This window comes from Myripristis murdjan, chromosome 5 (assembly GCF_902150065.1).
Source record: "Myripristis murdjan chromosome 5, fMyrMur1.1, whole genome shotgun sequence".
Classification (NCBI taxonomy): Eukaryota; Metazoa; Chordata; class Actinopteri; order Holocentriformes; family Holocentridae; genus Myripristis; species Myripristis murdjan.
In genome coordinates, this window is record NC_043984.1 from 36,808,350 (window position 1) to 36,833,305 (window position 24,956).

At 43.9% G+C, this 24,956-nt stretch overlaps 2 protein-coding genes across 2 annotated transcripts in view; one reads left to right on the forward strand and one right to left on the reverse strand.

The window, feature by feature from the left end:
* On the reverse strand, positions 1 to 24,824 carry sypl2a (synaptophysin-like 2a). The gene is made up of 6 exons (XM_030051766.1): positions 24,632 to 24,824; positions 24,365 to 24,439; positions 12,230 to 12,354; positions 9,420 to 9,618; positions 7,092 to 7,271; positions 1 to 2,934 (listed from the first exon to the last, which is right to left on the reverse strand). The coding sequence occupies exons 1-6, from the start codon at positions 24,644 to 24,646 to the stop codon at positions 2,809 to 2,811; spliced, it is 720 nt and encodes a 239-aa protein (XP_029907626.1). The 5' UTR covers positions 24,647 to 24,824; the 3' UTR covers positions 1 to 2,808.
* The window catches only part of LOC115359332 (NACHT, LRR and PYD domains-containing protein 14-like), a gene marked incomplete at its 3' end in the record, with an annotated part of 845,616 nt that overhangs the window by 145,840 nt on the left and 674,820 nt on the right, over positions 1 to 24,956 (forward strand). The window lies entirely within an intron of this gene.

The window sequence follows — 24,956 nt, forward strand, 5'->3', positions numbered from 1 at the left end:
TTTTTTTTTTTTTTTTTTTTTTTTTTTAAACAGGTCAAGGTTTCCAAACAGAAGATTTACAGACAGACCACAGTGTTGTTTTCTTTCTGCACAAAGCATAAAATACAAAATAAGGACGAGTCCAATGTTAGTAATTCATCACACAGACATCAGACATCCTACATGTCCCTGCGCTCTAAATTAAGATTTCTCTTTTAAAATTAATATTACTTTTGACACCTCTAGTTTCAATACAACCTGGAAAATAGATATAAATATATATATCCACTCAGCGTCTCCTCGTCAGCTCCAGTCTGTCCGGTCTGATGCAGCTCAGCTCAGCAGCTCTGCCATAAACTCTACCTTTTAACAAAGTTGATAATGTTCAGTTTGTGTTGACATTGTGCAGAATGTCTCACTTTAATTCTGTGTTTATTACTGAGGTTGTAGTTTGCAGAGGTCTGCTACTGGACTACATTATACTGAGAGGTGTTTCTAATTTTTTGTCCTCCCCTATTTAAATACATGAGAGGGGACAGAATAGTGGAAACAAAATCACTAACCATGAGCTCGGTGCCAAACACAGAAGTGAATGAACACCTCTGTTACCGTGACAACAAGACAAGCTGAGCATTACAGGCAGCAGGAGAGGAAACTTTATGGCACAACAGCTGGACTGGATTAGATTAGATTATACAGGTGGAGCTGATGAAGTGGACACTGGGTGTAAAATGTATTAGCTTAAGTGATCCCGACTCAAACAGCCCTTTAGAAATCCCTAAAAGTGACCATGGCTATCAAATACAGGAGCTGCATAAAGGCACAAGGGAACAATCTCTTACACATCAACTGGATCTATTTTAGTGCCGTGCAAACAACAATTACCAAGTTTGCAAATAATAATAATAATAATAAACAGTTCGATTCATATTTAACAAAGAGAAACTGACTTGGTATGATCTCAAAAACACAAAACCTTCAAACGTAAGGCGATGGTGGTTGAATTACATGTAGGACAGATGTGTGGAAAAATGTAAAGTGTTCTATAGAAGTACAGCAGGATTCATTTGCTCTGGCACACCCACGCATGTTTTTTCTACTCTCGTTAAGATAAAGCCTAAAGCTACCCAGTGCTAACGACAAATTCAACAGCAACATATGAAAACCACGTTAACAAAATAAAACAGAGATCACTCCAACAAAAGCAAAGCTGCACGAGGAGAGGATTTTTCCAAACAGAAGCCCAACATCGGCTTTTAAAATATGCAAGGGACCAATTAGTGTCGTAACCAAAGGAAAAAAAAAACAACCTATAAATAATGGTGTCATTAGTAGTTTTTTTTCAAAAGGCAGTAAAAAGTGGATGGAACTTAGTGTCGAGTCGCGTGGATGTCACATTTCTGTGGAACAGGAGCTGCTGGGAGGCGACGAACAGATTCTGCAGTAAACATGGAGAGACGACGGCCGACGCTGCGACGCACGGCCACAAACTTCAGTCACACACTCAGAAACGAGTTTTCTGACAGAGAGAAGCCTCGGAGAAGATACGACGGCACATCGGGGCCACTGAAGAGGAAAAAACTAAATCACAGAGCCGGGGGACAGGGGGTTCTGCTCTGAGGAAAAAACACTCAGCATGCTTGAGACTAAAACCAGAAATTTACGAGGACAAAATTAACAAATTTATGGAGAAAAAAACTTGAAAATTCTGAGATTATAAAGTCACAAATTTGAGAAAAAAAAAAAAAAACAACCTCAAATTCTGCGATTAAAGTTGAAAATTTATGGGGAAAAAACTCACAAATTTAAGGGAAAAAAAATGAAAATTCCGAGATTATACAGTCACTAATTTACAAGAAAAAATCTCAGAAAGTCATAAATTCACGAGAAAAAAAACTTTTAATACTCACAAAATTATGAGAAAAAACTTGAAAATTCTGAGATTAAAGTAAAAAAAAATTAAGAGGAAAAAAAACCATGCGGTTGATCCAGCCTTGCAAAGTGAAGCCACGTTTTTTTTTCTAGCACATTTGTGAATTTATAATCTCAGAATTTTCCATTTTTTTCCTCATTCGTGGATTTTTTCTCGTACTTTTTCTCGTTAATTTTGTCCCTGCAGATTATCACCCCCTCCCTCCAGGGACTCCTTTTTTTTTTTCCTACAATGGCTCTGATAAGTTGTAGAAAAGTCGCCGGCGGTGCGACTTTTCATCGTTTCTGTTACTTTGTGAGAAACAGCAGAAGAAGCTACGCATGTTCACCCTGCAACACCCATGTGGTTATGAGGCACGCAGTGAGGGGTGTGTGTGTGTGTGTGTGTGTGTGTGTGTGTGTGTGTGTGTGTGTGTGTGTGTGTGTGTGTGTGTGTTTAGTGTCACTGCTGTCATATGAAGTTCTTGAGCAGGAGCTCTTCCCCTCTGTGGCTCGGCGGAGCGTTTGCTTCTACTTTTACTTGAATGGATGAAAAGCGTGAACGATGCTGAGAGAAGAGCTCCTGCTGAAGACGCTGCCCGGCCTCCTCGGTCACGCTCACAGCACGTGCTCACCTCCTGCGGCGTACGGCGGTTCAGCTCGTGGTGCAACCTGACCTGCCTCTGAGGCACTTGGTGAACTGACAGAATCAGAATCAGAGGCTTCTGGGAAAATAAAGAACAAAAACGGGGGGGTCAGTCGTGGGGAGGCGGAGAGCCATCGGTGAGAACGGAGCTCTGCTCGGGGCTGGGGGACAAACTGTTTTCCTTTTGTTTCCTTTCCTGTAAGCTGACGTGAGAGCCGGCGTCGGGCCCCCGGCGTCTCTGCTGCGGGTGCCGGGCCGTGCCGGGCCGCCCGTTACGGCCCCGGGGCCCCTCCCTCCTCCATGTTGGCCGGCGGCTGGGGGTCCTTGTGGAACGGAGTCTCCTTGTAGATGAACCAGCAGTTTCCTGCCCACAGGATCAGATTCAGGAAGCCAAAGATCTGCAGGGAGAAGAAGAACAAACTAAGCACCAGGAAGCACAGAGACTGACGGCTCTGCTCAAAGGACACGCCCCCCCGCCTCTGAGCTCGCAGCCAAAACCAACCCTGAACCAAAACATCAACCAGCACAGATTACTTTATAAGACAGCAAACCAGTTGTGACAAAAGAACGCGTCCTAAGCCGGGTTATTTCAAAATGATTGGTCACACATTTTTAGTTCAGTGCAAAGAAAAATAAATAGATAAATAAATAAAATAAAATGTGAGTGAAATAAAATAAAAGTATAAATAAGAAAGATAAAATTAAAAAAAAAAAATGTAAATTTGATTCCTCATCTGCATTTGCTTTATGCCTCAGTCCATATTTTTTAATAAGAAAAAGGAAAAACTGACCGTTATGTGATGTGGCTCAGGTAAAAGACTAAAAGCAACACTTTACCTTCTATACTGTTTAGAAGTGAGATGATGTTTTGATGTAAATTTTATTTGTCATGGCTCTAAACTCCCGCCAGTGGCCCGGTTCAGGTGAACACACCTGTCAGGTGGATTTGTGAGGTTCATGTTTAGCGGCTCACAGCTACAAACACTGGTGCATGCTGGGTAAACAGTCACAGAAACAGGCATCATGCAGTTCTGCACAGTGACTGCGGCGCCCCCTGTGGGCCGATCAGTGAGAGGCAACATGCCTCCCAAACTGAACAGGTTAAACTCTGTGGGCTCAGTTTCCTCTAATTTTTGAGCAACAATTCTACATTTGTCCCGTATCTGTCAGTGTTTGGGTGAGTTATGATTCGAGACAAGACTTTTCTACTAGAAATGTTTTTAATCATAATATAATCATGACTTCTAAGACACCGGACTAGACAGTAAAACACCAGAGTGTTTTCTGTTGCTGCTGAGGCAGAGGGACACTGACACCACAGCATCATAACAGCCGTGATAAACTTTTACATGCAAGGACCTGAATCAACAACTGATCTTTGAACAATGAAAGGCATCCCGGGCTCTACTTTCTAACATTTTTCTGAAAGACCATTTTGTTAGAATGACAAACGACACAACCACGTTCAAGATTTTAAGTTTCATTCCTATGTTATTTCTGTTTTTACTGACATACATCGCAGAACAAATGTTTCCTGTTCAGAGTCCCAGCAGCATGAACCCAATCTCACATCGGTGGAGCGACCAAACAACACAGCGTCTACAAACACACAGCGTGACACAAAGCCACAGCGCAGCAGACAGCGATTCTTGACTTTTCCCCGCTGGACAGATTTGAAAGATCTTGTTTTTATTTTTTTTTGTTGTTGTTGTGGAGGCGTTTCCTTTGCTCTGGTGGTGGGAGGCTGCAACAATCTGACGTGCAGCGTGAGGAAAATCCTGGGCAGAAAAAACTGCTCACTAAGTTTGGACCTGAAGCTCTGCAAGTAGTGTGTGTGTGTGTGTGTGTGTGTGTGTGTGTGTGGGAGGGGTGAGAGCACCACAGGGCACAGGAACACTATCTGAAGTGTGTTATGTGCAGTGACTACAAGCAGGAGAAAGTCTAAAATAATACCAAGTGTATCTGGACAGCTGCACTGGCTGACAGGTGACGGAGCGGCAGAAACATCTTCACCAAAATGAACATTTTATCCACGTGAGGACCCACAGGTGGACGTCATGCGGCTCCCAAAACCCGACAATTTTTTGAAGAATTATATTGTCAAAAAAACCAAACAAACAAAAAACAATCTCAGCCGTCAGTGCACCTGCATCGCTCCGTATCTGAAGAGTTAAACAGCCACACCAGCGGCTCGTTTCTATAAACCATGTATACTTTTGGATCAAAAATCATATGAGCACGCTAACTGATAGGAGATATGTGGTGTCTTCTGTTTTTAGAGTGCATGATCCTCCTTACTGTTAGGCAGCACATCGGCTCTGTCCATGTTGTCAACTGATTTTATCAGCATCAACTAATTTTATTACTGATATTACCCTATTTTTTCCTTTTTAATCGTTTCTTAGGTTTTTATTGTCTCATTGTTTTCCTTTCACTTTCTACGTCGTATTCCTCGTCTGTTCTGGTTTTTTAATACGTGTGTTATTGTTTTCAAGTAAGTTTAAGTTGCATTTCATGACATGAAAGGTTCTATATGAATAAAGTTTCCTCTTATTATTATCATTATTATCATTATTATTATTATTATCATGGCTTGTTAAAAAGGCTGCAGATAAAATGATGGTGCCACCAATCATTATCATTTAAAATTCTGATCTGCTATTCTTAAGAAGAGAGCATGTTTATGCAGCCTTCCCATGACCCACCAGCGGGTCGGGACCCTCAGTTTTAAACCCCCTGCCACAGGACGTTTTGTCACTTCACTCCGGTGAACCAAACAGGCAGAAGCTGCGTGGCGGTTCACACAGTACACAGTTTGCTGTGGGCTGATGTTTTACTGATCAGCTGGTTTAGTATGAAGCTCGAGCTTCATTTTAAACCTTGACCATGAATGTTTGCACGACCTCAGTGTCGTTTCCACTGAGATTCCCACAATCCTCCTCCATAAGGAGAGACATCTGCCTTGTTAACAGGAGGAGTGGGAGGCTTTTTATTTAAAAGGAATACTCCAACGTTTTAGGCAAAATATTCTATAAAATATTCAACTTCCCCAGACTGAGACCAGATGTTGGACACCATTTTCACCTCTGGACGTCCAGTGGTTCAGTTCCTATGGGTAGCATTTCCTGTTAGCTTAGCATAAAGACTTGAAGTCTATGGGAGTTGTTAGCCCGGCTCCTTAAACACATAAAGGAGTATTTTTCAGAGTATTTTTCAGACATCAGTTCCTGATGTCAGCTGTTACCGGGACATATTTTACTGGAGATTTCAGGGGGAATCGATGTTGAGGTGTAAACTTCACTGGTGGTTTCAACCCGGCAACCTCTGTCACTGAGTTCAATGTGAGCCTCACGCTGCTGAGGAGCTGCTGCTGTTACCATGGAAACCTTTATATTAGCAGCGGCATTCTGGTAATCATTCGTGGTCTGATTAGCAGAATAATTAAGCTATTTACATGCACATTAGAGGGTAAATAGCCCCGTGTACGTGACTGAAGTAATCATGTCAGTTGCACTGTCCATATCAAATGAATGAATGAATGAATGAATGAATAAATAAAAAGGTCTTGTTAGCCTAATTATTCAGTGTGTATGATTTTTGCATTTTGCAGCCCCTCTGCATATACCATGCTGTATTAGATTAAGGCTGGGTGATATCTTTGTCCAATCACCTCAGTACTGATATTGTGACTGTTGGTGATTTGATAAGATATTTACACACAAGAGATTTTTGATAAAAACTCGTCAATAACGTGGATATGATGACCCAAGCAGGTGATAAAACAACTTTACTGCAATACAGCCTTTACAACCAGGAAGACACCACTTCTGCCATATAGATGAGGCAGTGGTGAAGTTGCTGATGCTCTGTGTTGAACATGGAGGATCTGGATTAAATCTGGATTAAGAGCAGCAGCTCACAGTGAGTCACAGTGGAGCGCGTTGGCTGGTTTGTCTCAGAGGCGGACATCAATACTACGACTGAACGGGGCCAATACTGGTTATTAGTAATCCAGATAACTGATATTTAGGGCCAATATTCATTCGTGGTAAATTTGAAAATTATGGTGCCAAATTTTACAGTTTTAGAAGCGTCAAAACAAACCTGGCTTTGAGAAAGAAAAAGACAGAAAGAAGAACAAGAAAACAAAAAAACATTAAAAAAAAAAAATCAAAACACAACAAAAAAGGTCAATTATTAAACTTAAACTTCAGATCAACAATGCTGGATCAGATTTCTAAATGAAAGCATTTAAACACAAGGATTTCACAAGCATTTAAATGAAGTAAAACTGAAACAAAAACTAAGCCGTCTATCCTTAAGGCAGGCATTTCAGACAGAGAGGCGGCATCTGGGTGGTTTTCACATCGGACACCATGTAAAGCCATACACATACGGCCTGAAGCTCAGAGGTTTCCCACCCCTGCAATAACTGGCCGATCCCTAATCAATACTGCCCGCTATCAGGGGCAGCTCGGCCTCTTGTTAACATGGAAAAAGGTTTTTTTTGATTTTCAGAACGAGAAGCGGTTTGCTTTTCTCTGGCTGAACTCACCACGGAGGCGTTGAGGCGGCCCATGGAGGGGAAGTCCCCCGGCTTGCAGATGTCTTTGCAAGCCGGGTGATCCACCAGGTGCTCGGGGTTGGTGGCCCACTTGACGTCGGTCAGGCCTTTGCCCCAGGCCGAGGAGGACACCAGCCACAGGAAGGCGAAGGCGGCCGTCACCACCAGGTCCTGGAGGGGGGACGCAGAGTCAGCACATCAACACCGCCATCATCAGAGCACTCCCAGTGTCAAGAGCCACGCCTGCAAACACCACCTGCCTTTCATACTGACCCCAGTCTAAACTCTTTACCTGCTGCAGCTCACACCCGGCATGTGCAGAGGAAACGAGCTCATTCACTGCTAATCATTCTTTTACTGTGTACTGCAGCCTGCCACCTACACCTGCCACAGAATCTGCTTATTTCACATTATAATTTTCATAAACTTCACCTCATGCATAAACTTTATTTTATTACATGTACAATGGAGTTCATAAGTGAATAAAGATATTGCTTAGATTTAAAAATATTAGGTACGTTTTTTTCAACTTGCATCAACATACAACATACATGTTGCCATGGCAACAGTCACTGTTTCTCATTGGTTGCTTGTTGTCTTCAGCAAAGCTCAAGATGAACTCACAGAGTTCACTCTTGCATAAATGTCAAGAATAAGACATGAATGCAGCTGTCAGTGGAACCAGCAGGTGGCGCTGTCTGCCCCCCCACCTACATGAAGTTTCCCTCATGATGTTTGAAATGACAATTCTGTTATCATTACTACTCTTTAAGGCCATATTTAAAGCCAATTACCTGTTCAGTCCAAATGTAAAATAATAACTCAGAGTGAAGGTTGAAATGAGAATTTCATTTTTACAAAAGGTGTTATTTTTAGCCAAAACACATTTTATTCATCAGTAATTTTATTGATAAAACTCCAGTTACTTCCAAGAGTTTTATCAATTTTATATGACTGTTTGCTCAATGGATTTGAACTCTGATTGAAATTGATGTAACTCACTCATCAGATTTATATTTTAATAATTTCACACACAAAACTTCACATACGTTCCTTTACACAGCCTCGCCTTCCTCTGCTCAACAGGGATGCCATATTAATTCAATACCCGGTAGACAATTTAAAATCTGACCAGAGAGCTCCAACGTAACAAACTAGGGATGTAAATAATGAGTAATTAATAAACCGATTGGAGCCTGGAGGTTCTCAAAGTGGGGGAGAGGGTCTCCCCAGGGGGCGCCACACTCTTTCACTGGAGGCTCAGAGACGGATGGACCGGGTAGTGAAGAAGATGCAGAGTTTCTAATAAGGAGGCAGGGCTGGAGAACACACTACAAATCTGTCTGTCATTTAGTCAGAGACACCATTCAGAGATCAATTTGGGGAATTTTACTGTTTTTCCTATTTTCCAGAGCCAGGCAATCTATTTAATGCCTATAGAGTCGACCTTCTAATGTATTTGACAGATTTAAAGATTTATTTTTGGCATTTCTGCTTTATTTGACAGTCACAGGAGAGAGAGAGGGGATGACCTGCAGCACAGGGCCTGAGGTGGGATTCGAACCCGGGACGCTGCGTTCAGGACGGAGCCCCAGTGCTCACCTGTTGCACTGCTCTTATCCGGTGAGCCACCGGGCCTCAAAATTCACATCTCCACAACAGACACTTTTATTTTCTTTTCTTTACATTATTTTTTGAATGTCAGAATAGGCATTCCAGACCAAAGCCAACACTGTGAAGGCTGTTCACTCCCAGTCATGTCGACGCACCAACATCTCCTCATGCTGCTTGGACATTTTCTCTATATTTTTATTTTATTTTTTAGTTAGTTTCGCAAGAACACAACATCATTTCAATTAGTTTTCATTTTGTTCTAAAGTGTCATTTTTGTTTTTACCTTGATAATCAATTCTGTGACGATATTGTGGGGATGACTACTAACACTTTCACTAAGTATTTACCCAGTAATATTTCTGATAAATAACCACCAATAAAGCCCTATATAATAACAAAGTGGGCAAAGCCAAACAGTGAAACAGCTAGTCTGGTACGTTCAGAGAATTACATCACCTCAGTGTCCTGCAGCCTTTAAAACCAGGAAAACACTGAACTTATCACGACGATATCCACAATCCCGATGATAATCTAGTCTCCTAATCTAATATATTGATATATTGCCCAGTCATATTTCACACCCGGTTAGTTTAGTTTTAGTTCATTAGAATATCCTCGCAAACAACAGCATGATGGCAGCCCAGAACTCAAAGCCTCAGTGGACGGATGTTGGGCTGGCTACCGGGCCCCGGAGGGTGAACTCACTATGATGGGCCCCCGGCTGCTCTGGCGGTAGACGCTCTGGTAGCCGAGGTACAGGACGAGCGTGGCGGTGCAGTAGAGGAACCCGAAGACGCCGACGCACACGTAGAACTCTGCCGAGGAGGAGAAGTCACCCTGGAGGAAGGTGGCGCTGGGCGCAGTGCCGTTACACGTTGGGATCTTGTACGGGACGGCAGCCAACCTGGAGGACAGGAAGACAGAGGTTTCAACACAAACACACACGCACGCGCACACACACACACTTTGATGACTGTTTGGTTTGTAAAAGTGTCTGATCACAGAGACAAGAAGACTAGAGTGTCCTCACCTGTCACTCTTCTCTCCAGGGAGGCACGAGGAGAGAATATGAAAGGATTAAATGAGACTTTTACAGACGTTAAAAACAGTGCGTTTGCTCCACAGAAGCTGAACAGATAGAACCGGCCGGGGTTTTCAAAAATCTAATCTGTATTTCCAGACGGTTCCCCTTGCCAAGGCAACGGCTGGCAGAAGAGTTTGTTTGAATAACTTTCTTCCACCTTCAGGCAAAGCCGGCAACAGCCTACCAGGTGAGACTCGACTCCTCTCAAAACCAACAAGTTTTAAAAATTTGAATCAAAATCAGGAGTCACAAATGAATTTTCTGATTTCTTTTATTCAACTTTCCGTTTCCATTAGCTGTGCATCAGTTCTCCCAATGTAAAACAAACTCTTCCACTGTTGCCATGACAACGGGAACCACCCGGAAATACTCCGATTTGCTGAGAACCAGAGGCCCGGGCCGGTCCTACCCATTCTATTTCTATGGTTTGCACACACCGAACAAACTCTGTGCGGAGCTACAAGCGGATGCAGAAAGAAAAATCACATCTGACTTTCTCTCTCCTCCTTGAAGTGATCAAGTTGTTCCTGCTTTCTTTTAGCCTGGCTTTGAACTGAATTTCAGTTTTTTAAATTTATTTATTTATGCATTTTAACCCGTTCGCTCTCTTTGTCTGTCTTTTTATTTTCTCCACTGTTTTCATTTTAACACTCTACCTTTTATTTCCTGGTTTTACTCACGACTCTACGTGTCCTCTCTTTTAGTATTTTATTATTTTATCCTGCACTCATAACCATTAGTTTACTTTTTAATCTATGGAGTTTTCTGTATGTATTTGTTTGTTTGTTTACTTATTTATATCTCCTTTTTCATATCTTACTCTTTTTTTTACTACTTTTATTTTGATATTTCAGGCTTTATCTATTTCTTATTGGTCTTGCTCTGCTGTTTCCTCGCTGCAGATTGATGAGATCTATAATGGCATTTCCTCAGTTCCTGTTTATTCTCGAGGCTTTTCTTCTCATCTGCTCGTTCTTCATTTAACCAATGGCAAGCGACGCAGCCCCGCGCCTCGGCCAATCATCAGGCCTCGCTGTCCACACAGTGAGAGAGTGGAAATATGTGATTGGCAGATTAGTTTTATCACGCTGACGGCCACACATCTCATTCGTTTCATGTTTGTGAGTGAACTGGTTCGGGAACATTACATCACCTTTAACCCAGTCTGAAAACCTGCTAAGGCTGCGCTCAGACAGACAGTAAAAAGTGGGATCCATCTGATTTTTTTTCCTTCATTTTTCACTGATTCTCAGCAGCAGTGGACCAAAAAAAAACAAACAAACAAAACAAAAAAAAACATGGAAAACCGGAGCAACAACAACAGGGAGACATGTAACAGAGATATGGAAAGGTGCATCAATCCACGCCTTTTTCCTGCCACCACACTACTGTTACCATAGTAACTATTAAAAAACGAACACCTGCACCGCTCTTTAAGTCATTGTGATGATGGACCGTCGTGTCAGTGGCATTCTTCTTTTTTATTAGCATGTGTGTTTGTTGTAAATGTGAACATGTGGGCTCACAGCAGACATCTGTTCTTTTATTTTGGAGTAATGTTATAGCCTTTCTTTTTCTGTTTTATCACTGGTTTTCATATTTATTTTTAACTTTGTTTTTTATTTTAATTTAATTTTATCTATTTGACAATTATTTATTTGTCTTTCACGCTGTATATTTTTTATTGTAATTTTTAGTACTGCTTCATTTTTTATTAAACTGGATTTACTGTTTAAGCAATACATTATATAATTTAATTAATATATTATAATACTATTATTAATATGAGTATATACTTAATACTATTATTGTTAATAAAATTGTCTATAAAAATGGAATAATGTGGAATAATGTGGAATGAAAGTTGCTGTTTTGTTTGTGTTTTGTTGCATTTTTTTGTATTGTTTAATATTGTTTTTACATTGCTTTTTGTACTGCTTTTAAAGCATTTCTTTTTTTTTTTGCACTATTTAATTGTTTTTTTTATTTAACTCTGTTACACTGTTTGCACTGTGGATAAGGTCAGAGTGAAACGTTTTTTCGATTGTATGTCTGGCTCATAACTGCAGAACTGACAGTAAAGCATCTTGAATCTTGAATCTAAAATAATTGGATTAAATCTTTATTTTTTGTCTGTGTTCTTTTAATCGTACAATGTGAGGCACTTTGGGCTGCACGTTTGTATTAATAAAGTTGATGCTATTGTATAACGCTGTCTCTTTTTGATAACTAATGGGAATTAGTAAACTGCTGATTGTAAAGCCTTTTTCTCTGTCAGTCTCCCCTGAGCTTCCCCTGAAACTGTCTGGCGCCCCCTAGGGGTCACCTGCCCTCAGGTTTGAAAACCTCTGGGCTTCATTAAGGGACACCAAAGCCCCGGCAGAGAGTCGCCTCTCAGGGATCAGCACGGCTCGCGGCTCCAGCTCTGTACCTGAACGGGTAACCAAACACCGCCGGAACATCCTCCGGCTTGGACTCTGCAGCTGGACACGTCACGGTGAGGTGGGTCACTCCAGAGTAACCTCCTGTGGTGGCGAAGGCAAAGATGGTGAAGACCTGCAGAGCCAGAGAGCAGAGAGAGAGAGGATGGAGGAGGAGGAGGCAGAGAGAGGAGGAGGAGAGAAAAGGAGGAGGAAGAGAGAGGACGGAGGAGGAGGAGGAGGCAGAGAGAGGAGTGGGTGCACAGAGAGCAGAGGCAGAGTTAGGAGTCAGAGGTCGGCTGATGTGACGGAGGCTGTAAGTGAAGCATCGCCGCTGTTGCACCTTGTTGTGAGGATAAATAACCAGCGTGTTCTGTCAGGCCGGGCTGCTCTCAGTGTGTGTGTGTGTGTGTGTGTGTGTGTGTGTGTGTTTGGGGTGAGGAGTGTGTAGGAGCCGCCCACCCAGCGCCTCCACACCGACTCAACACAGAAGCAACGCACTCGGCTGCTCCTGCCCCGTTCTGCTGAAAACCTCTGAAAGCTGCTGTTTATTCAGAAAGGTTTTAATCATTTCCTCTCACGTGCTTATTATAATACTTGATTTTCATTTTACTTTTTTCCCCCTCTTTCCATTTGCTTTCCATTTTAGTCTTGGATTCTATGCATTACTATTTTAATCATGTACTTCTGTATTATAAATCCTTCTGCCTTTCTTAATCTTTCTGATCAGAGATCCCAGCATCGCTCTTCACATGGAGGATAAATAAAGTGACAAGATGTCTGTTTTCATTCCTAAAGTTTTTAATCACAAATTAAAAGTTTTCTGACCCGCGCAGTGGCTCGGCCTGCTGGGGAGAGTCTAATCTGATGGAAATATGAATATAATATAGATACAACCCAGGCTAAGTCATGTTGTCCAGCGTTGGCGCCCCCATCAGGTCGTCCATCAGACTGTAAAAATGAAACCTGGCTGCTGGTTTGGACTTTTATTCTTGTAACAGGAAGCCTTCAGACTTTTCCAGCAGCTGTTTGATTTGCTCGATGGTTCGCTGGATTCTGGCTTCGTTTGTGTTTTCAGACAACTGGTTTGAACGACTCGTGGTTTCCAGCCTTTCCACCACGGAGCCGCTCAACAATCCTTTACAGATTTAATCTTCACGACAGAAAAGTTGTTATCAGCCTCAGCCTGGTGCTGCCGTGTTTCTGTCCCTCCAGAAACTCGTCCCGTCACCTGATGTTCCCCCCACGTGGAGAAAACATGAGCAGAGAGAGCAGAGTTATTCCAGCCAGAGAGAAACCAGCAGATTAAGAGTTTGATAGATAGATAGATAGATAGATAGATACTTTATTCATCCCGAAGGAAATTCACAGTTTTTCAGCAGTATCCACAGATTACAGATTAAATAAATAAAAAATAAAGAATAAGATCTAAGTACAGCACACTAGAGATCTAGGTACAACAGTGTGCAAAAAGCAATGTGCAAAAAAACCGTGTGCATAGTTTACATGGTTATTAGGAGCTAATATTTTCCTACTGATTATCAGAGGTTTAAATTCCCTCTTATCAGTGACACTCTTCTGATTGATCTGGTTATTAGTGGCGTATTAGAGTCCATGTCAACGCAGCCACTGATGTTCATGCTTTGGGTCGTGCTCGGTTTCCTACAGGTGCCTCTTGTTGTGGGCGTGGCCGGCGGGGAGCGGGCTGGGAGGCTGGCGACCACAGAGCAGCAACAACAACGGCGGTAAAGCAGGAGGAGGAAGAAGACAAAGAACAGCGAGGACAAGCGTTCAGACGTGGAAACTGGATCGACCGCGGGGGGTAGGAGGGCGGGACGAACGACATGCATCCCGCCTCGGGGCAAAACGGCTCGTATTGCTGTCTCTGCTCGGGTGTTTGTTCTTCACACACACACACACACACACACACACACACACTCAAAACGAGGCAGTTATACAGAGTGGTGAGTCGGCAGTAAAAACTCAAAGTCAGGTTCAACGGTGAACTGGGCCGAAGTTCAACCCAGAGGGGCTGGATGACCGCCGCTGAGGAAGCATGAATGCACAAAAACAGCGACGCAGCTCAGGATCACAGAGCGGACAGACTACAATCACACACTGTGCAAGAGGGACAGAGGACAGATTCTGTGGCTTTTCTGTGGGATTTGTCCCCCTCCGACGAGCAGCAGAACTTTTTTTTTTCTTCCCACCTTATGACCCGACTTTCCTACTCTCTCTATCACTGTTTTCCCTGCAGTTGCTCAATCTGACATCCTGTTCCCGCACAGGAAACTCCCTCGCTCGCTCGCTGGCTGAACGCTGACAGAGCAAACAGGCCAAACCCTGACAGACACGACGCTCTAACAAACTCAACATTTAGCTTTAAAGTGTCCCGGCTCCCGACAAACACCCCAGGCTCTCCTCTGTTTTCTGGAGTTACCAAATAAAGATCCTGCAAAGACGTTAAGGCGAGACGGATACTGACGAAAACTCAGACACCGTCCCACAACTGTTGTTTACCTCTGATATTCTCTTTGGTTACATTTTTATTGTAGAATTGACTGGTGCAATAATTTTATACCTGTTGTACTCTGCACTAAATCAATAGTGCAATACCTTTATGTATGTGTGCTGTATCTAGGTATACTTTGTACATATCACTGTCTAATCTTGTTGTAATAGTATTATAGGATTAATGCACATATTTTTACATAATGCACACACATTTAAATATATTTTTCATACATATATTTTCTCTGGAAAATGTGAACAAGTGCAACTGACCCACTTTCCCCTCGGGGATAAATAAAGTATTTCTGATTCTGATAACTGCCCATAAAAGGAGAATATCTGTGGCATTTACAGCAACAGATGATTTACTTTATTTAGCAGCGCATGCCACAGGTCACTTGATTTTTTTTTTTTTTTTTTTTTTTTTTTAAACAGTTGCTTTGTTTTTCCAAACACAACCGTTCTTTACAGCACTGAGAGCGTTTCATGAAACGAGACAGAGAGCCAAAGAAGTGACAGCAAAGCGTTTTTGAGGAATAGTTTTCTGGCGATAAGATGAAAAGCATGTCCACACACTTGGTGCAAATTTCACTTTCGGTCTATGAGACCTTCATCAGAGCATACATCATAGACCGAAAGTGTAGTCAAGTGAAATTTGCACTGACTGAGGGTGTGGATATCCTTATTTCTTTTTAATTTTCTGATCCTCCAGCACCTCACACAGCTATCTGAGCCGGGTGGAGCGGTGGTACTCCCACATTATGAGGAAAAGTTTCCTAGCAGAGACTCCCCTGTCTTCCTGTGGCAGTCAGCTGATGGACAGGAAGCGAGGAGTGTAACGTGACGCAGCGCTGACATGAAAACACACAACCAGAGAAAACAGAAAAGTGTCCTCACGTCCACTGGAAGCTGTTTTTCATATTGTACGAGAGCACGTGGCAGGAAGTGGTTTCCTCTGCGGGAGGAAAACCAAAGACCAGCAGAACAATGACAGAGACCCCCGACACCGGGTTCAAAGAACTAACAATCAGCATTACAATCCCTAATTCCACATTTTCACTGGATTCTACAGATGTATGTGTAAATATGCCAGCAAGAAATTTTAAGGGATTTTAATTCCCAAAGAGAAAACTGAACCGAAACGCTGTTTGCCTCCTCCACGTAGAAAAAACTTTCTGTAATGCAGTGGAGTTAATAGACCCAACAGTCCAGGCCTGATTTGCCATCTAATTCAATAAACTCAGAAGTTATTTCAGGGCCTTGTTTCAGAACAAAGAAAAAAATGTCCACATTAAAAAGGTCCAGTGCACCAAGTTACTGCATTACAACATGTCACATTAAAAAAAAAATGCACCAAATGCCCAAGAGACAGTGCTGTGGTGCTGAGGCTTACAGCGTACAATAACAGCACGGCCATCACGTCCCAACACACACACACACTCTATGACAAGCCACGCAATGCATGCTGGGACACCATGAATCACTTCACTGACTGGGTTTCTGGAGGGAACGAACTGATCAGGTGGTGAAAACTGTATTTTGGGTGACGCCGCTCTTTAAATCACATCTACTGCCCTGAAATCAGCTGTTAAAGCCTTGCTAACAGGGTCATTCCATGTCATTTCAACAAATGGCCGACGCACTTGGGTCTCAAAAAATTCTGAGATTTTCACCAGTTGTTCCTTATTTATCCAACAGGCTCACTGTAAAATTTGTTGTTTTCTGAAGGCCCAAACATGGTCGACCACGAAACCCGTGTAATTTTTTTTTCCATTTTTGAGGGGCTGGCATGCCTACCAGTTATGATGTATAACGGATGTTTTTGTATATTCTGAGAGAGGAGGTGGAGGTGTATTATCGTACCAAATTTCAGTTTCCTATGTGGTGTAGTTCTTGAGATATTGACACCTGAAAATGGAGGAAAAACGAGGACGCACACTAAATTGGCGTATTTCAAAAAGTAAGCAAACTAAAATTTTACAGTGTGCCTGTTGGATAAATAAGGAACAACTGGTGAATTTTTCAGAATTTTTTGAGACCCAAGTGCGTGGGACGTCCTGAAAATTTGTTGAAATGACATGGAATGACCCAATAATGAAATGTGTGAAACAGCGCTGCACGAATCATTACTGTCTCTATCAGGAACTCCTGGACGTGTTTTACCGAAATCTAAAAAAAAAAAAGACAGGTTAAAGATCTTTATTTGTTTGGATCTGGCAGCTTCCCAATGCATCATGAAAATGTTTTATGAATATAATATACATGTTTCTAATTCCCATAAAACAATATTAAAATAGAGAGCAGCTTGTGCATGCAGTTCATGGAGTGTCACCTGGACTTAAAATACACTCCTGGTGGCCCCGCCAGCGGAGCGCATACCAGCCAGGCTAAGACCCTGTCACAGTGACCCGCCCGGGGTCAGGTATGTGCTGCATGTCGCCCCCCCTCCCCCCTCCAGCCTGCCCCGTGTCCCCTGGCCCTCGCTCTGCTGGGACTGTCCAGTCAAGAAGAAATGACAGAGAATAATCTTAAAAAGAAAGAGTGGAGCTGATCTGCGACTTCAACCAACGACAGCCAGACGGACATGAAACTCATAACTCACGGTCTCATGATTAGATTTTCAAAAATGACACGATTTTTGCATGTGTGACGGGACGGGACTTCCTGGTTGTGTGAACAGAGCTCTGGTTGCGAGCCCTATCAGCCCCGCAAATCAGCAAATCGGGGCTGATTTGCATATTCACTGATTGGAGTTACATTTAAGTTACATTTAAGCAGTTTTAAAGGAATACTCCAATGTTTTGGGCAAAATCCGCTTTTCCTGACTTCCCCAGACTGAGACCAGATGTTGGACATCTCCTCTGGACACCCACTGGTTCAGTTCCTCTGGGTAGCAATTCCTGTTACCTTAGCATAAAGACTTGAAGTCTATGGGAGTCGTTAGCCTGGCTCCGTCAAAGTGGAAAAATAAACCTTCCAGCAGCTCCGAAGCGGCTCTGATTTACACGGCGGATCATGAGGATTTGAAATACAAGTCTTGGGATTTAAAAAACCAAACCAAAACAAACTCGAGTGTTTTGAGAAGAAGTTCATTCGTGGTGGATCTTGACCTTCAGCGGTGTGAGGATCACTGTTTAGCGGTTACAGCTCCACCAGCTAACGTCTCCTCAAACCAACCTCATTTTAAAAAAAAATAGCCCTTGGGCACCGCGGCGGCTCACCAATTAAGATCACGTGCCACATGTTAAGGCCGAGTCCTGACCGCAGCGTCCGGGGTTCAAATCCCACCTCAGGCCCTTTGCTGCAGGTCGTCCCCTCTCTCTCCTCTGACTTTCCTGTCTCTCTCTCTACTGTCACTGTCATAAAAAGCAGAAATGCCTAAAAAGTAATCTTTAAAAAAATATATATACATCATGTGTATTTCAAATCTACATTTCCAAAACTTTGGCAGTATTCCTTTAAGGTAGTAAGGGATGCTTTTTCATGGAAGAAAAAAGTATAAATATGTAGGCTAATATTAATGATCAGAGATGATAATAAGTGGCTGGAGGTGGACTTTAAACATCAGCCTGACATTGTAAAATTAACTGTGATACCTCCGTATAACAACTGTAAACAGATGAGAGACCAGTGGAGCCAAATGGAAGCCTCTGTCTCACTGGTGTTATTCAAAATGACAGCCACATTTTCCCATCAGCCCCGTTGCTCCTTCATGCACACACACACATGCACTGCTGGATCATGGAACGCAGAGGAAACTATAAGAAATAAAAACCTGAAGACGGCCTGTAACTGTCCCGGGCCTCTCTCGTGACTCTATTCTGCTGGTTTCGGTGGAGACGATGAGGGAAACGTCCTGCAAGTTGTGTGTACATGAGCAGTGCCAGAAACAATTTGGGACAAAGGAGGTCCTTCCTCCAATGAGAAGCATCTGATTAAGGCATGTGACCCTCGCTTTCCTACTTCCTCCCGAGAATAATGTCCTTTGTTCTCCGCTGTGCACCCACATCTGCACAGGCACATTCCCAAATCATCGGGATCCTTTTCTTTAACTTGTTCATAAATGTGACGGCTGAAGTGAACGGGCCGGGCTGCATGACCACACACACACACACACACACACACACACACGCAGGAATGGAGGGCAGAATTTAGCAAGCAAATACTTGAGGTTTCATCTTTCAGGTGTCTCTGAAAGCTGCACAACATTTCTCGGCTTTCACGTCGGCCTTGTCTGACCCGGCCGGGCCAATCCGAGACCCCAGAGACACCAGCTGGCCCGCCCGCCCGCCCGGCCGGGGACGGGGGGGGGGGTTTCCCTGACTGAGGCGTTAATGGCCGCCTTCTCTCACATGATGTGTGTGTGTGTGTGTGTGTGTGTTATCAGGGAGGGGCAGGGCAGATTAGAGACGGCAGGCAAATCTAGTCAAACAGCTCCAGTGCAGAAGAATCAGCGTTTCCCCCCTAACGAGCTGATGTGTAACTAACTTTATGAAAATGTCGCTTGTAAAGTCCGACCTGAGGGACAAACGGGCGAGGCCGACGCAAGAACGGATGTTGTGACTGTGGAGAGGAGCCGGAGAACCACCTGACAGGGGGGCGTGGGAGTGACCGGCTGGCGTCCACATGACGAGCGAGCGGTCCCTCGTTTGACTTTCAGCTCAGCTCAGCTCTCGACAGGCCATTTCAGAGGCTGCAGGGCGCCGAGGACTGAAGTCTCACAGATCTGCACATCTGCATGATGGCTTTCATTCTTGATTAATTTCCTTAATTCCTTTCTTCCTTCATTTATCAGATATTTTCTCCTTTGATCATTTAGTCTGTAAAGTGACAAATGAAGGCCAAAGGGTCATGGGAAGTGATCAGAGCCCAAAGTGATCCTTCATCTGACCAGCAGCCAAAAAACTAAAGACTGCGATGATACTACCACGATACTTGGGTACCAATTCAATATGTAATTCTAAACTATTGTGATACTATAAGTATTGCGATTTGATATTACAATTTTCGTTTTTTGAATTCTCCTCTAGTTTGTGTGTGTAAAGTTTGATGAGGCTGTGATTCTCCTAGAGGTCACTAGAGGTCATTTTCTCCAGCGACGTCCAGTTGGACAAAAGTCTCTGCCTGCAGTGAAATGGCTGCTATGGGGGCCAACATCATCACACAGGAATCAAATGTGGCTCATTGAATCCACAAGAGTCTCAGCTTTCCAGTCAAAGCCAACTGATGCAGCTCCAAGACTGTTCAAGATCCAAAAGAGTAAATAACTCAAGTGTGATGGAGCACCTCTTATTTTCCCAATGTGCATTTCAGGGGACAGTTTTACACCCGCAGCCAAACGCCGGGGGTTCTCAGAGCGTGGTGTCCTGCAGCAGCAGCCAGCAGGATTAACAGGGTTTCCTGGGAAGCGGCCGGGTCGCTCCCGCTGTCAGCGGCACGGCAAACAGCAGGGAGGGCTGACGGAAAAAAAGAAACCACTCAACATCTAAACCACGAACAGCTGCTCCTGTTCTGTCAGTGCAACACGAGGTTTGATGGTGACACGTTTCCACAGCGGCACAGAGCTGGAATCTAAAACACAAAATACGTGTACTGGGCCACAGCTCTTCATCACTGACTTCAGGTGTTTGATTCAGTCCCGTCCCCACAGGTGTGTAACCTCCAGCAGCAGCCATGCAGTCTGCCTTCACCAACATCAGTGACAGAGCGTCTGGTTCTAAAGAGCTCACTGAGTTCCAGGTGCTGCTGGAATAGTGATGGAACAGGAAGCCACCGCTGCAACAAGTCAGCTGCTCAACTTTCTTCCCTCCTAGATATTCCACCATCAGCTGGAAGTGGGATTATTGCAAAGTGGAAGCGTTTAGGAACCACAGCGACTCGGCCACCAGGGGGCGGCACCACGTAAAGTTACAGAGCGGGGTCGCCGAGCGCCAAGGCTCATAGTGCGTAAAAGAGTCCGACGCTCTGCCGCCTCAGTACCTGCAGAGCTCCAGACCTCCTCTGGAATCAACATCAGCACAGAAACTGAGCGCCGGGAGCTTCATGGACCAATCAGGCGTCTCCATGTGGTGGTCTGATGGACGAGTCTGGGTTTGGGGAACGCCAGGAGAACGTTCCCTGCCTCCAGGAGAACGTTCCCTGCCTCCAGGAGAACGTTCCCTGCCTGAGCGCATTGTGCCGACTGTGCAGTTTGCTGGAGGAGGGGTCACGCTGTGGGCTGGTGTTTCTGGGCTCGGCCTCGGCCCCTCAGCTCCACTGAAGGGAAATCTGAACGCTTCAGCTCACCGACACATTTTGGACAATTCTCTGCTTCCAGCTCTGTGGGACCAGTTTGGGGAAGGAAGGCCCTTTCCTGTCCCAGCATGACTGAGCCCCAGTGCACAGAGCAGCTCCATAAAGGCGTGTTTTTGTTTAATGTTTTTATATCTCAGGACTGATTTTATTGTTATCAACTTATTTTATTACTAACATTATCCTTTCTTGTCTCTTTTTAGGTTTTTATGGTCTCATTGGTTTATTTCCCTTTGTACATTGGTGCATATACACAGACTTTATAATTACATATGCTCATTTTCTATCCCAATTTCCCCTCTGGGATTGATAAAGTATTTCTGATTCTGATTCTGATTAATCTTTTGGATCTACACTGATCTATTCATGGTAAAACGCAAGGGCCCCCGGGATGATTTTTTTGCCCAGGGCCCCCTGAATGTCTCTGAACGGCCCTGGTTAAACAGCAACAGGAACACACACACACACACACACACACACGCCTTAAATACACACAGCGTTGCCGAGCTGGCACAGCGGTGTGTGTCGAACATAAATAAAGAGCAGCACCGGTATGAGACGTGATACAAGAGACGGCTGCTGCTGCTGCTGCTGCTGAGCCTGAAGCCTTTTTCTTTTTTTAAGTCAGCAGGCCACACACACCTCTCATTCCAGGCACAAACACACACACACACACACACACTCACACACACAGTAGCAAACTCCAGAGCTTGTTCCTGCGAGCAGCGGCCAGCAGCTCGGCTCTGCTCCGCTGCAACACTTTCCACATTAGATAATGAGCTGGGCTCTGGCTTACTGCAGATGGATATCGTGTCTTTAATGTACAAATGGCAGCTGAGGCCGAGCCAACTCAAACACTCACACACTCAAACACTCACACACTCAAACAGTCACACACTCAAACACTCACACACGCACACACGCCGTGCTGATGTGGGCGTCGCCGCGCGCTGGGAGCTGCTGCTGAAATCAGGCAACAGCTGCTGCTAAATACTACGAACTTTACACTTCCAACATGGTCCGGAGCCACACATGGCACCCAGTTATCACGGCCCGCACGCTGCACGCTCACAAAAACACTGGCTCCTCAGTGGTTCCTCAAAACTCTCTCTGGTTCTACAGAGAACCATCAGCAGCTGAAGAACCTCTTTATTTAGGGGCTGGTTCTTCTCACACTCTCTGTGGTTCTTTAAAGTGCTAAAGGTTCTTCATGTTTATTGGAGTTATTTGGTGGCGGCAGCAGCTAACAATTCTTTTCCTTGTGGATTAATGTGCAGATTATTTCCTCAGTGAATGGATTAATGTCTCACTCTATAAACCATCAGAAAACATTTTTAATAGCTCATCTGGAACCCAATGAAGGAAAAAGGAACGTGGAGAACCGGCCAACAACACGTTCATGTTGGTTTTCAACCTGCACACAGTCATCTGATTTAACACGCTCAGAGAATCTTTTATTCTGAAAAATTACTAGAACCATTTAACAAAGGTTCTTTACTGAACCAGTTGGGTCCACAAAGAACTTTCTTAAAAACGGGTCTTTAAAGAACCTATTTTGGCTCAAGTTCTTTAAAGAACCTTTAAGGAGGTTATTTTTCTGAAAAGGTTGTTTGTGGAACCAAAATGGTTCCTCTCTGGCACCTCCAAGAACCATTTCTGGTTCCAGTTAGCATCTGTATTTTTTCGGTGTGTGAGAGGCCGCCCGTGCTCCTGTGTGGGACATTCCACTGGGAAATGAGTAGCTAAGCTGTGCTGTAAACCGGCACCTTGGGACATAATTTAACCAGGTGAACTGAGTCAGAGGCAAAGTCTCCCACGTTACACCTGCCGCAGAGCTGCAGCACGGCTACGGGAACCCGTTTGGGACAAATTCGTGCTTGTTTGTTTTGTCTCTGGCCTTGAGCAGGGGAGGCAGACCAACCTGTTGCTCCGCGTCAAACATTACCACTGACTGGACGACGCAAGAGAGACTAAAACATTTCAACCAAACAAGAGAAATTCAGATTATGGTTCCCAGAGAAAAAAGTGAAGCAGCTCAATAAATTACTCCCAGCTGGTTTTGTAAACACTTTGGAAAACAGGGCTACATGACATGGACAAATTTTCATGCTTCAACATTTCTGCCAAATATCTTGCAAATACCTCAAATATCTTAGGCTGAACCCAACCCTGCAACTTGACATCATCCACACGATTACCTGTTGAGATATTAACGTTGTGCATGTTCATATCTGGGTGACCACGTGATGACGATAAATCACTCGGGCCTGATAAGAGCCATGTCACCGCAGGGAAAACATTCCTTATTTGAAACTCCATGTGGCTGTATGAAGTGACCTGTAGTGACCTCTAGGATAATCACAGCCTCGTGAAACTTCACCAGTGTTGGGACCAATTACTCACAAAACTAATAAGTTACAATTACTAATTACTTCTGTAAAAAAGTAATTTTGATTACTACTCACTTACTGCTGCAGAAGAGTAATTCAATTACTGGGGAAAGTAATTTTTATGATTACTTTTTTCTTTTCTTAAATCCTCTTATTAGTGCACATATTTTTGCGTTGCTGTTGCAGTGTGGACACTGCTGTCAAATTTCATCTATCATTGTCTGTTGGGCTCGTTACTTTGAAAAAGTCATTCATTATAGTTTAAAGTAGTGATGTCAGTTAGTCCAGGTGGGGAATTGAACCCCTGGTCTTCTGTATGGCAGGCGGAGACACTATCCGCTCTGCCGTCAGGGAACACATATGCTTTTTGTAATTTGTGCTGAGTCATTCTCCATGCATGTTGATAAGTTACGAAAAACTGCAAAGTCCGACCGGTTTGAAAATTGACACACCGCTTTTTCTCCACAAGACGCACATTTTTCGAACAGAATAGTAAAATAATAATAATAATAAGTATTAGTAGAAAGTAACGGCAAGTAACGGCGCATTTTATTGTCAGTAACGGTAACGGCGTTACAACGGGGGAAACAGTAATTTCTTTGATTACTCGTTACTGATAAAAGTAACGCCGTTACTTTGTAACGCCGTTACTCCCATCACTGAACTTCACAGACACAAACTGGAGGAGAATTCAAAAAAAAAAAAAAAAAAAAAAAAAAAACAGAAAATCACAATAAACGGTACCATCGAATCACAATACTCCAGAATAGCAACACATATCGAATCGGCACCGGAGTATCGTGACAGTATCGGATCAGGGGACCAACACATCGCTGCTCAAGAGAGAGTAAAAAAACATAGAAATCAAACGAGGGAAATACAGATTATGGTGCCCCGCCCATCTGGCACGGCCTGATAGATTAATCCCGGCCGGATTGGAAAACACTTTCTCACCCATTCCAGGACGCGGATAAATCCCAGAGGTTCCTTCAGGGGTCCCAGGTCCAGAGAGAAGCCCGACACCATTTTCTGAAAACAACAAGCACAAGTTTGTTTTGAGAAAGTTTCGGTCGAGTTGAGTCGAGCGGGACGGACGACACGAGCAGGTGAGCGGCGGGACGTCACCTGTTCCCACCTTTCCTGCTCCGGCCCTGCCCCGCACAGCCTGCTAGCCGCATGCTAACGCTAACGGCGGTGCAACGGCTCAGCGAGCGGACTCACCTGAACAGCGTCCATTTCCAGGTGAAGCCGCGGCAGAGCGGAGCGACCGGGGCCGTGACGGAGCCGGAGGTTTGGTTACGAGGCCGACTCGAAGTTAGCGAAGTCCGTTTAGACGCGACTGAGCGGAGACAGGAGCTCCCAACACGGCAGCTAACCGCTGTCAGACACCGCCGTCAAGCTAACCCGCACGACACGCACCGCTTCCGGCTCGCGCTTTCAAATTAAAACACAACACAGCTCATTGAAAATAAAGTGGAAAAAAAAAATATATCGAAGCGGGATAATTAACAACGATTAACACTTTTTTAACTCAAGTCATAGCCAC

Excerpts from the sequence above, each read along its gene's own strand:
- sypl2a (XM_030051766.1), bottom strand. Across the intron at positions 12,355-24,364 it reads TTATCCGCGTCCTGGAATGG|GTCTTCACCATCTTTGCCTT; the intron begins GTGAGAAAGTGT and ends CTGGCTCTGCAG. Across the intron at positions 9,619-12,229 it reads GTGTTTGGTTACCCGTTCAG|GTTGGCTGCCGTCCCGTACA; the intron begins GTACAGAGCTGG and ends CCTGTCCTCCAG.